Here is a 12770-nt window from a genome sequence, read left to right on the forward strand (position 1 = left end):
ATTGTAGGTTTAAATCTTTTTTTTTTATGTGCACATTTTCTCTTTATGCTTATACCTTTGTATCTTAAACAATATGTCATTGGGAGCTTATACTCTGACCATTTCAAAAATTGGATAATCTCTTTTTCTGTTTATGAGAATCAGTTCTTAAGATGAAGTGCTATTTCAGAAAAGAGGCAGAATTCTTTCGTTTTTCTAAATGTTTATTTTCTAAATATTTTCAAAAATTAAGACTGATTATTTAGTTCTCTTCTATTGGCAAATGTGATTTGCTCACACGAAAGTAAGAAATTGGCAAGGAAGAAAGGGTAAAAGATGAAAGCAATTCAAATTACAATCAATACATATGTCTAAATTGTGCTGTACAATAGGATAGCCACATGTGACAATTGAACACTCGAAATGGGGCTGGTCTGAATTGACTTAAATATAAAAAAAGAATGTAAAATATCTCATTAAAGTATTTTTGCATTAACTACATGGAGAAATGATAATATTTCAAAATGTATTTTTGATATAGTAGGTTAAATAAAATATTACTAAAATTAATTTCATCTGTTCCTTTTTACTTTTTTAATGTGGCTACTAGAAAATCTTAAATTACAATATGTGGCTCACATATTTTTATTGGACAGTGCTGGACCAAAACAATACCAACATAGTACTAGTCTGAAATCAAAAACTAGTAAGGACTGAATTCAGCATCCAGAAAATAATATTTAAACAAGATGCTATTTTCTTAAGACCTTTACATCCTATTTAGAATTTGCTTTTACTCTTGATGTGCTCATCTGATTATGAAGATTAAATAATTCTAAGAGAAAAATATGTTTATCATTGGCAAATTATGGTTTGCTTGTTTGGAGCGCAAAAGTTTCTGGTACTCAAATATTTAATGGTACAGATATTTTGATAGAAAGGACACTTTAGTAGAAAATATCGGTATCTGCAAGTATTCTTTACACTTTAAGACAGTTGAATAGTATAAAGCAATAGCATCGTCTTTCCAGTATTTCCTGTAGAATAAACCGATGAGATAATGGTTGATAATCTCATACTTCTGTAGTTTTGGTGAAACAGTAGTAACAGTGTGAAGGCACCACGTGAAAGTACCCTAAGCCAAACCTAGACTCCAAATCGCAGCTCCCTAAAAAGTATGTCAGTGTAAACCCAAATGGATAATTTAGAGGACGAAAAATATCTTACAGGGTAAATAATTTTCTACACGTAACCAGAACAAAACTCTATTAGAAGTGTTTGTTTTTTTTTTTCCTAAGTTTTATAGCCATTTTACTCTCTCCTTAGAGTGGTGTAAACTAATTTGCTATTGATATTATCGCAGCTCTATTAACAGAAGGCATAACTATTATTTGGGTCATGGTGAAATTTTTTTATTGTTTGCATGTTTTTTTGTTTTTTTTTTTTATTTTTAAATAATGAGGTGCTTTGTTGTGATAGTTCGAACTACTGATCTCTCAGTCCCTTCTAACTGTGTTGGGTGACTCTGAGGCAGTGAATGATTGCTTTTTTTTGCTTTATTAACTCTTGGTTTGCTCTGTTGCCTATCCACATGCTCTTGCAGATGCAACTAATTCATGAAATTTCCAACTTAAAGAATTTAGTTAAGCATGCAGAAGTATATAATCAGGATCTCGAGGTGAGCATTTATGTTGGTATGTCTATTGATAAGTAACTAGAGCTACAAAACATACAAAATCATGTAACATGACTTCAGAAAATAGAAGGAATTCTATTTTTAAAATATTAATAACTTTTTTTGAATTTTACTATCTGCCAAGTTAAACAATTAAATATAAGTTCTCTTCCATCCCCTTAAAATTCAAATCAGATACCTAAATTTATGTTTCACTCTCCTTTGAATCCTTTAGGATGAACTAAGTTCAAAAGTAGAGCTGCTTAGAGAAAAGGAAAACCAAATTCAGGAGCTACAGAAATACATAGACTCAAAGAAGTCAGAGAATATAAAAATGGACCTGTCATACTCAGTGGTAAAAATCAAGTTTATTTTGTTGTGTAATCTTGTTGAAATTTACGGTACACCACGTCATCCTAGCAAATACTGATATCAGGTCTACTACGTGCCAGGCACTGTTCTAACCATTTTGCATAAAGTATTTCATTGAATCCTGTCAGTAACCCTATGAGAGAGGGACTATTACTATCATTGCCATTTTACAGATGCAAAAACATCTATGGAGAGTTGAGGTTACCATTCTTTAATTGCATGTGAGAAAGGGACCAACTTATATTAAAAATCAGTAATTCAAAGAATTTTGATTTTTTTCAAATTTTTAAAAATATTTTTACACAAATGATATATTAATGCATTATAATTTAAATAACTTTTAACAATTTGATGAGTATTTCAGAAACTCTTAACTGTAGATGTTCAAGATTTTGGCATTAAGTAGCATTGAATCTCAGGAGAAAATTGTTAATCTCTTCAGTTTGCTTTCAATCTGCCTGATTGTTATGAGAAAGTATCAGTTTGATTCTAGTTTTTAACCCCTTTTAAAAAACAACAGTTTCTAAATATTTAATATTTTATGTATATCTTTGTATTGTCGTTCTTTTGTTTTTGTCTTTTTCAAGCAATTTTTGTTACCTTCTATTTATAACAAATGATTCTTTTAAAAAAGGAATCACACTGTCTCACATCACAGTATTCTGAGTCTGGGAAGAAGGAAACTTTCATACATTCCTGAAGTGCCCATTGATAGAGTGGCAGGCAGGGTTGCCCACTTTCTTAAAGTTGTTTTTTGTTTCTTCCTCCTTATTCATTTAACTCATATATTCATTCATTCATGTATTAGTTTTTTGCCAAGAATTCATATATAAGAATTCATGTAAGTCTTAATGTGCCACTTCTCTGTAAAAATGAGGTTGTGAATTTTTTCATCTGTTTATCCCCTATTTGCATTTTCTCTTTTGTGAGGTACCCATTTTTATCTTTTCTCTATTTTTCTATTGGAATATTTGCCTTTTTCTTTTCAGTGTGTGGTTTAATATCCTTAATGTTGTTGTTGTTAGGTGCCATTCAGTCCGTTTGACTCGTGGTAACCCCATGTGATAGAGTAGAACTGCCCCGTAGGGGTTCTCTAGGCTATAATCTTTACAGGAGCAGATCACCAGGTCTGTCTCCCGAGTAGTGGTTGGGTGGGTTCAGCTCACCATCCTTTCAATTAGCAGCTGAGCACTTAACCATTGCACCATACCAACCAAAACCATACCAGTTATTGTCCAGTCAAGTCCGACTCACAGCAACCGTATAGCACAAAGTAAAACTGTCCCATAAGGTTACCAAGGAGCAGCTGGTGGATTCGAACTGCTGACCTTTTGGTTAGCAGCCATAGTACGAACCATTAAATTATTTGCCTGTCATATGTTATGGAAAGTAACTCAAAATACATAAAAATACATAGGGAACTTGAACAGCTTAATTAACAATTGTAAACTTTTATTAAAGACTAACTGATTTCTTAAATTATGGCACCTCCAAACATTGCTTTTATCATTTGGAAAAATATGGCCATAATTTTTTAATTTTTATTATGAAAAACATACTTTCATAAAAATATATATGAAAATTAGGGTAATTTTACCCTTTTTGCTTAGTTAGGAGTGTTCTGTAAAGTCTTTTCTAACTCTAAGAAAATAAGACTTCACTGAACCCCTTTTGTCACGTATGTATTATTCTTATTTCTTTAGGAAAACACTGAAGACCTTAAACAAATGAAACAGACTGTGTTGGATGCTGAAGCTGTAACCGTGGATGCCAAGAGAGAATCAGCCTTTCTTAGAAGTGAAAATCTAGAGCTGAAAGAGAAAATAGTAAGTAATTTTTATAATATTTGTAGTAAATCAGTTGTAATGATGAGTGTTTTGTGTGAATTTGTGATGTTTCTCTCAATAGAAAGAACATGAAAATGCATGCAAGCAAATGGAAAATGATATTCAGGCATTTCAAAGCCAATTGAAGGCAAAAAAGAAAATGCAAGTTGATCTAGAGAAAGAGTTACAGTCTGCTTTTAATGAAATAACAAAACTGACCTCCCTTGTAGATGGCAAAGTTTCAAAAGGTATTTTATGATTTCAGATTTATCTCTTCACAAATCTGACATGCTCTAGAAATGTATCTAAAGGATTTGACAACTATATTTCAATGATTAAAAATCTTTTATGCTCTGACTTTTTTAAATAGCTTAATATTATGTTTCAATATCTTTTGGTATCAGTATTTATAAAAGTTTCCATAAGCTTCAAAAGTTTAAAAAGTACTTTTCAAATAAACTAAAAAAAAAAAAAAAAAAAAAACTAGGCCTGATCTAATAAAAAGATTATCTGTTTGCCAACATTGGCTCTTTCTTTAAAAAGTCTGATGTAATTGAATTTAAATAATCTCACTTTGTTTTTAACTTGGACTATCCCAATTACTATAAACTGTTTTATTTAATTTACCAAAACTTTCTAGATATGCTGTGTAACTTAGAATTGGAAAGAAAGATTACTGATCTCCAGAAAGAACTGAATAAAGAAATTGAGGAAAATGCAGCTTTGCGTAAAGAAGTTAATTTGCTCTCAGAATTGAAATCTTTATCGCCTGAAGTAGAAATGTTGAGGAAAGAGGTAGGTACATTTTTAAGCTATTAACTCTTCTTTTGAAATAAAAACCTTGCAATAGTGCCTTAAATATTTTAACATGGTTTATTTTACAGCAGGCAAGAAATACTATAAACATTTGAGTCTTAGCATGTTAGCAATATTCTGTTCCTATGCTACTGGGTTAAAAAAATGTATATATACTTTCAAAGTATATTAACGTGTATACTTGGTAACGTAATGCATATAGGAGCCATTTCTATAGTCCTCAAATGTTGCATTTAAACAAAGCTGTGTGGTCCATCCTTAGTCTTTACCTTGTTTTTGCTGTTTGGTTTGGTTTTTTGTTTGTTTTTTTGTACTAGTCATATCACTGCATTGAATAAAAGAAAGGAACAAGGTAAAGGGGGTGGCATTGATAAAGTTTTAGAGGCCAGTGAAATTTGCAGGCTAATGACCGATTCTGTAAACCCATGGCCTGATTTAATCATACTATTAACTCTTTAAAGTAGGTGCTGTTCCTTTAGCTGCAACAAATAGCTAAGAAACTAATAAACATCCAAACTGGGGTCTGAATGCAGATCTGCCTCCTAAGCCCATGCTTCTGACAACTATGTAATATTATCTCTCTTTTTGTCTCTGCTTTTCCTACCTCTTTTTACCCTAATCACTCACAGTGATTAAACTGTTTATAAGAAGATATGGATTAAAGTATTCATTTAAATGTTTAGGTAATATTTGTTTTAACTTATTCGTGAATTAAGTTTTTGGCAATCTGAGCTGTATTCAAAGCCTCTAGGAAAGAAAATTAAATGTAAGTCCAGTTCAGAGAAAAACCATAAAATGTTTGCCATACCATAAAGTTAGCAAATACTTTAAAGTGGTAGATAAGGAAGTGAAGAGACATCCTGATAAAGTGTTTCTACTAAGAGCCCTTCTCCATTCAATCCTTATTAGAACCCAAAAGAGATTAGAAAACAACTTTTAAGGTAAAGTTAAGCAGGATAATACATTATGTTGTAGAAAAGTGACAATATGAGTATCGCCTTTCTTCAGTCAAATCTTTGCTTAATTTAAACATCTTTTTTTTACAGATAAGGCTTTTTTTTTTTTTTCTCCTGATAAACTGCTTCCATGGATCATACATTGCTAACTTTCCTAAATCATATTTCTTTTTCGTAGATACATGATAAATCTGAAAGGCTGAATCTGATAACATCAGAAAGAGACAAACTTTTTTCTGAAGTAGCTGATCAGGAGAGTAGAATTCAAGGTTTGCTTGAAGAAATTGGGAAAACTAAAGATGACCTAGCAACTACCCAGTTGAATTATAAAAGCATTGATCAAGAATTCCAAGATTTTAAAAACCATCATATGGACTTTGAGGAAAAGTATAAGATGGCCCTTGAGGAGAATGCAAGAATGAATCAGGAATTAGGAACTCTGTCTAAAGAAGTTCAAGAACTTGGTTTAAGTTTGGATGATGTGAAGATAGAGGTTGGTACAAAATCTTTTTTAGGGAAATGGTATTTATCCTCTGGGGTTTGACCTTCATGTATATGTTATGGAATGCTCTGCTTTTACTGTGTTACATTTCCTTTTTTTTATTTTAAAGCTTTCTCACAAAATCCAAGAACTTCAGCAGAAAACAACTGAGGGTCAAGAAATGTTAAATGAAATGGAACAGCTGAAGGAAGAATTAGAAGATATAGATTCTAGGATGCAAACTGTAGAAAAGGAGAAAACATTGATTACTGAGAAACTTCACCAAACCTTAGAAGAAGTAAGAACCATAACCCAAGAAAAAGATGGCCTGAAACAACTCCAAGAGAGCCTACAAATTGAGAGAGATCAACTCAAAAGTGATATTCAGGACACTGTAAACATGGTAAGAAAATTTGGATTGACTAAACTTTGAAAACTTGGAGCCTCTTTAAAAAATTACAAGAGTCATCGTTAATTATTTATGATCAAGTAGTAACTATAAAATTGTTTTCCTTGTTCCACATTCTAATGAAATTATTTTTATATTTCTTTGATAAAGAACATAGACACACAAGAACAATTACGAAATGCTCTCGAGTCTTTGAAACAACACCAAGAAACAATTAACACGCTAAAAATGAAAATTTCTGAAGGAGCTTCCAGGAGTTTGCATATAGAGGAAAACATCGGAGAAACTTTGGATGAAATTCAGAAAAAGGTAAAGGGTATTTTTTTTTTTAAGTTTTGATGTACTAATATATAATTGTTTACCTTTTTTTTAACCTCAGACTCTTAAGTACATAATGGTAGTCTCGATCTTTAAATATCACAATGTTAATAACTAGCGGTAATTTTACAACCTTAGCTCTGATTTCTTTGAAATAACTGTTTATCACTGTAATCAATTCTAAAAGGAAAAGCAAAAAAGTATTAGTTCAAACTTTGAAGAGCTGATACTTTCTGAGGCCTGATATATTTCAAACTATATAAACATAAAGCCCCACTGAATTTTGAGATGGTAGGAAAGATTGACTATTTATTATTAGTTATGGCTAAAATATATGTTTTATGTCAGCTTTTAAATGGTATACTTGTTTAAGGTTCACTATAAAATCAAAGCGTATATTGTATTTATGTCTCTTTTTAGGGCTTGATCCATCATTTTAGTATTAGATGATTAAATATTACCTTAATAACTTGTTCTAAGTAGTATGGTTCGTTTCTTTCCGAGACCTTAGGAGAATAACTCCTTAAATGGTTATTTAGTTATGTACAGAAAGGCTAGGATGCTAATGATGATTTTTTTTAAGGGGGGGGAAGATTATGTGTAATTTTTACCATGGATTCATTTATTATAACTTTCTACTTTTCTGAAATACCTTTAAAGTACATTGTCAACAGAGGTTCTAAAACTTTGTGATTAGTGAGCTTATGCTCATGTAAAGGACAGTTTTTTTTTTTCCTTTATTTCATAAATAGATCTATTAGTTTTTACTTGTAACCATGGTAGCTGAAATACTTCCTAGGTTTAGTTCAGATTTGAAGTGGACGTTGGGTATCAGTAGAAAGGATATTGTCTCAATCTGCATTGTCTTTGTGTACACTGCTGTTCTTAGGAGTGAATGTGCAAGATTCGGAAGTATAATTTCTGATAGACTTGTCCCAGAAGGTTGTTCTTCACCTCAATTTCTCATATTGTTAGCCCTGTGCTCACCATTGTCAGATGTTCATACAAATTGCCAATAATAAGTGGTTACTAAATAAAGTATGGTTTATTCATATCCATTCTAGAGAATTGGGCAGCTACTAAAAATTAGGATTTGAAGATTACATAACAGCATGGGGAAAATGTACATAATCTAAGTGGACAAGACTAGCTAAAAGAATCGTGTAAATAAATTGTACTATCTATGTTAAATTTTTTGCCAATTTAATGGGAAAAGCTCCGAAAGGAAATTCTAATAGTAGTAGTATGAGGTTGCTGACACTGGATGATTTTTTTTCCTTCTATATAGGGTCGCTATGAGTCGGAATCGACTCGATGGCACTGGGTTTGGTTTTTGGTTTGTTATTTTCCAAAGCATTTACTAATGTGATCATATCGTTGGTATGTGCCACTGAATCACTTCTGACTCATAGTGACTCCACGTGACAGAGGAGAAGTGCTCCATAGGGTTTTCTTGGCTGTAATCTTTATGGAAGCAGATCATTAGGTCTCTCTCCAGTAGAGCACCTGGGTGGGTTCAAACCGCCAACCTTTCTGTTAGCAACCAAAAGCTTACCTGTTGAGCTACCAGGGCTCCTTTATGTGATCATTGATTATTATAAAAACTTTTTAAAATATATATGGCCAACATGGAGCTGAATGTGTTTACTGGGCTAGTATAAGGTTATATAGTGATGCCTTAATTTCGTGCCAACAAGTATAGTATCAGTCTTTGTCTCCCTTTACCAATAAGTCCTTATATTAGGTAACTTGTGGGTAAGACATTTATAGATAAATGAATTTATGCTAATGTGCTTTTCTTAAGCAGTATGTGAAACGTACATTAAGAAATGATGAATTATGCTATTGTCATAAAAGATAGGTTTCTGTCAAGATTATTTTGCCCTCTACATGTAAAAAAATTCCAGCCTTTTATGAATGAGACTGTCTCTGAAAATAAAGATTTGCTGAGGGTGGGGAATGGGGAATAATTGCCAGCTTTTGAAGGACAGGAGTAAAGTAGTAGAGTCAAGGTTGCTTCCTCCTTTTCCAGTAGTAAGAAGCAAAGTATTTTTAACATAAAACCTGGAAAATATTTATGGAAAATATGTGGAAAGAAAAGTCAAATATCTTTTTACTTCTTGTGTATTTGGTTTGTGGTAAGTAAACCTAAAGTCAGGTTAACCTAGCATACATTAAGACAGTTATTATCTATAGCTGTCCAGGTAATTCATATCAGTAAACAAGCACAAGAGCGCAAACTCTGGAGCCAGACAGCTTTGGGTTCAAAATCTGGCTATACTTCTCTCTGAGTGACCTTGGCGAAGTGACTTAACCCCTCTGGGGTTCATTTTTTTCATCTATCTCAAATGGTGATAATAGTAGTACCTACCTTATAAAATCATAGCAAAGATTAAATATATGAGAATAGTGCCTGGTACATAATAAGCAGTATAAGTATTGGCTATTTTTATTTATTATTATTAAAATCATTATCATTAATATTTTTTTAATTCTTCTTTAATATATTTACATTGTAGGTGATCGACATATACAAAACACAGGATTTGGAAACCAAAAAAACCCAAATACTAATTGAAGATATTGGGGATAACGAGCTATCTGAGCAAGAGAGGAAGATATTTTCCCTGATACGGGAGAAAAATGAACTCCAACAAATGTTAGAGAGTGTTACAGCAGAAAAGGAACAATTGAAGACTGACCTAAAGGAAAATATTGAAGTGGTAGGATTTAGCATTGTATAACTGGCAATATGTTTTTGTCTTTGTATGTTTTACCATTTTTACCAACTTTATTTGGTTATGGGACCCCTGATGGTGCAAGCGGTTAAGCATTGGGCTGCTAACCAAAAGGCTGGCAGTTCGAATTCACCAGCTGCTCTTTGGAAGCCCTACGGGGAAGTTCTCCTCTGTCCTGTAGGGTCATGATGAGTAGGAATCAACTCGACAGCAATGGGTTATTTGGGTATAATTTACATGCAATAAATGTACCTGATGTAGGTAAATATACAGTACGATAACTTTGGACAAATGTCTTTACTTGTATATCCTCCACCCCAGTCAAGATATAGAACATTTTCATTAAAAAAAAAAAACCCAAAATTCCCTCATGTCCCTTCCCAGTCAATCCCTATCTTCTCCTCTACCCCAATCGCTGTCCTGATGTTTTTTGTCTCAAATGGCTTACCTCTTTTAGAACTTCATACAAGTGGAATCATACAGTATGTAGCCTCTTGCGCCTGACTTCTTTCTACATTCCTGTTTACTGCTGGGCAGTATTCTACCATATGAATATTCCACAATTTGTTTTTCCCTTCTTTTGTTGATGGAAATTAGAGTTATTTCCAGTATTTGGCTATTTTGAATGAAGCTGCTGTAAACATTTTTATATGAGTCTGTTTACGTACATACCCTTTTTTTTTTTTTTCTCTTGGGTAGATACCTAAACTGAATAGCTGGGTCGTTGGGAGATGTGTGTTTAAGTTGACGAGAATTTGCTAGACTAATTTCCAAAGTAGTTGTAGCATTTTTATATTCCCATGAGCAAAGTAAGAGAATTCTGGTGGCTCTACATTCTAACTAAGACTTCATAATGTGGTATTTTTAATTTTAGCCATTCTGGTGGCTATTACCACAATATTGTTTAAATTTGCATTCCCCTGGTGTCTAATGATGTTGATCTTTTTTTATGTGATTATTGGCCATTGTATGTATATCTTCTATAAATTATCTGTTCTTTCAGTGATGTGTTGTAGATTTTCAGTGTACTAGTTTTGTACAGAAAACCCTGGTGGCATAGTGGTTAAGTGCTAGTGCTGCTAACCAAAAGGTTGGCAGTTCGAATCCACCAGGCACTCCTTGGAAACCCTATGAGGCAGTTCTACTCTGTCCTATAGGGTAGCTATGAGTCAGAATTGACTCGACAGTAATGGGGTTTTTTTGTTTTTAGTTTTGTACATATTTTATTAAATTTGTCCCTAAATGTTTCTTTTTTTTAATGATGTTGTAGCTTTTTTTTAATGCTGTTGTAGCTTTTTTTTTTTCATATTTTTAAATTGTTCTTAGTGTTTGCCAGTATTTTCAAGCCTACTTTAGTTTTTGTTTCTATGCTTAGGGCCAATATAATGTGTATAGATTAAAATTGATGTTTTTGAGAAATTCACTGTGGCCACAGTAGAACCTGACCATTGGTATTATGTTTTGGGATTGTCTGTTTCATTGAAAGATCTGTATGTAAATGAGCATACAAACAAAGGTCATATACTCTTCTTAATCTCTGGCTTATTATGTTTTTGTGGTCTTGATAATTGAAAATGTCACTGCGTAAACACAATAACTGGGATTAATCCCAGTCATACTAACAAAGAGTGGCTGTCATTTTGTCCTTGCTGGTGGTCAGTGCCCAAAACCAAAGCCACACCAGTACAGGAAAAACCTGCTATCTGTAGCCTCATTATTAGTCAGTGAAAGCTTAAAAACAGCCTCTTTTGGCCTAGCAACAGATATGAGCTAAGCTCTTATCATATCAGAGTTGCCAAATCCAGTTCTAATTCTCATGATAGGACATAAGTTGAGCAATAAAGAAACAGAATTAAAACACATATATGATTAAATTAACTACTCACTTTCTTTTCAATTTGTCTTTTCCTATGTAGTTTGCATGGTTTCACCTTTTGCAGTCTGAGGAAAATGCTGATTTTTACCTGACTTTATAAATGTAAGCTAGTATTATTTATTTTAATCTCAACTTATTTGTTTTTTAATTCTAGACTATTGAAAACCAGGAAGAATTAAGAATTCTTGGAAATGAACTTAAGAAGCAACAGGAGATAATGGCACAAGAAAAGAGCCATATCATTAAGAAAGAAGAAGAGCTTTCAAGGACCTGTGAGAGACTGGCAGAAGTTGAAGAAAATCTAAAGGAAAAGGTAAATTTTTGAAGTTCTTTTCCTGGCCATTTTAATGATTAAACTTTTCTTGGTAATTTTGATTCCCCATAGACCTGAATCCCAAAAATAGCATGTACCTCCCAAATGAATACATCTTAATGCCGATATTTTGGACACTTTGAACTCTTACGAGATCTTAACTAACATCCCTCATGAGAAAAAGATTATTCTAGAGTCTTTAGGTAAGAGGAGGCCTCGTATCATCTAAATTAATCTCCATCTTTAGTCATATATTCATGCATTGACTGTTTATTGGACACTACCATAAGCAAGGCACTGGTTTGAGCGCTTGAGATCCATTAGTCAAAAAACAAACACCCTGCCCTTATGCAGATGTGTAAGTCATTCTCTAAATTGTAAGATGTATCACTAATACTTCCTTTTTCTTTGATAAATTAAAATATTTGGAATAGACTGCTATTTGGAGACTGTTTTATATAATAATGCTTCATCTGGTATCATCAGGCAACTAAACAATAACATAAACATAAACAATTGATAGACTTGAAGAAGATAAATTTCCTGATTTTAACTATTTTTAATAGGAATGTTTCTAAGATGTATCTTAACATGCTTCATTGGGGCATAGTGTGAGTAAAGATCCTTTTCGTGATGATTTAAAGTCATCTGTGTGGATATCTGGAAACCCTGGTGGCGTAGCGGTTAAGTGCTATGGCTGCTAACCAAAAGGTCAGCAGTTCGAATCCGCCAGGTGCTCCTTGGAAACTCTATGGAGCAGTTCTACTCTGTCCTACAGGGTTGCTATGAGTCGGAATCAACTTGACGGCACTGGGTTAGGTTTTTTTGGGTGTGGCTATCTATTCTTATGCTATGCTATTATAATTACAGTAAACTAGGATTTTTGAAGTGTGTCCTCTATAATATCCCACCAATAGCATGTTAACTTTTCATTTTGCTGCCTTGTCAAACAAATAGGTTAAGGGAGTATGGGTAGCTTTCCCTGTCCTGTGGAGTTAAGTGTTTAGTCTC

General features: G+C 33.0%; 1 protein-coding gene across 4 annotated transcripts in view; it reads left to right on the plus strand.

Annotated features, from left to right (window-relative positions):
• CENPE (centromere protein E) overlaps window positions 1–12770 on the plus strand; it is a 72840-nt gene that overhangs the window by 22059 nt on the left and 38011 nt on the right. For 2 of the 4 annotated variants that reach the window (XM_064285490.1, XM_064285489.1), the window contains exons 17-26: window positions 1583–1657; window positions 1890–2009; window positions 3730–3852; window positions 3935–4100; window positions 4493–4647; window positions 5803–6117; window positions 6236–6508; window positions 6665–6823; window positions 9352–9555; window positions 11601–11759. In XM_064285490.1, the coding sequence (XP_064141560.1) occupies window positions 1583–1657; window positions 1890–2009; window positions 3730–3852; window positions 3935–4100; window positions 4493–4647; window positions 5803–6117; window positions 6236–6508; window positions 6665–6823; window positions 9352–9555; window positions 11601–11759 (1749 nt within the window). The remainder of the gene's footprint in view (window positions 1–1582; window positions 1658–1889; window positions 2010–3729; window positions 3853–3934; window positions 4101–4492; window positions 4648–5802; window positions 6118–6235; window positions 6509–6664; window positions 6824–9351; window positions 9556–11600; window positions 11760–12770) is intronic. The other 2 variants (XM_064285491.1, XM_064285492.1) reach the window with 2 other exon arrangements.

This window comes from Loxodonta africana, chromosome 5 (assembly GCF_030014295.1).
Source record: "Loxodonta africana isolate mLoxAfr1 chromosome 5, mLoxAfr1.hap2, whole genome shotgun sequence".
Lineage (NCBI taxonomy): Eukaryota > Metazoa > Chordata > Mammalia > Proboscidea > Elephantidae > Loxodonta > Loxodonta africana.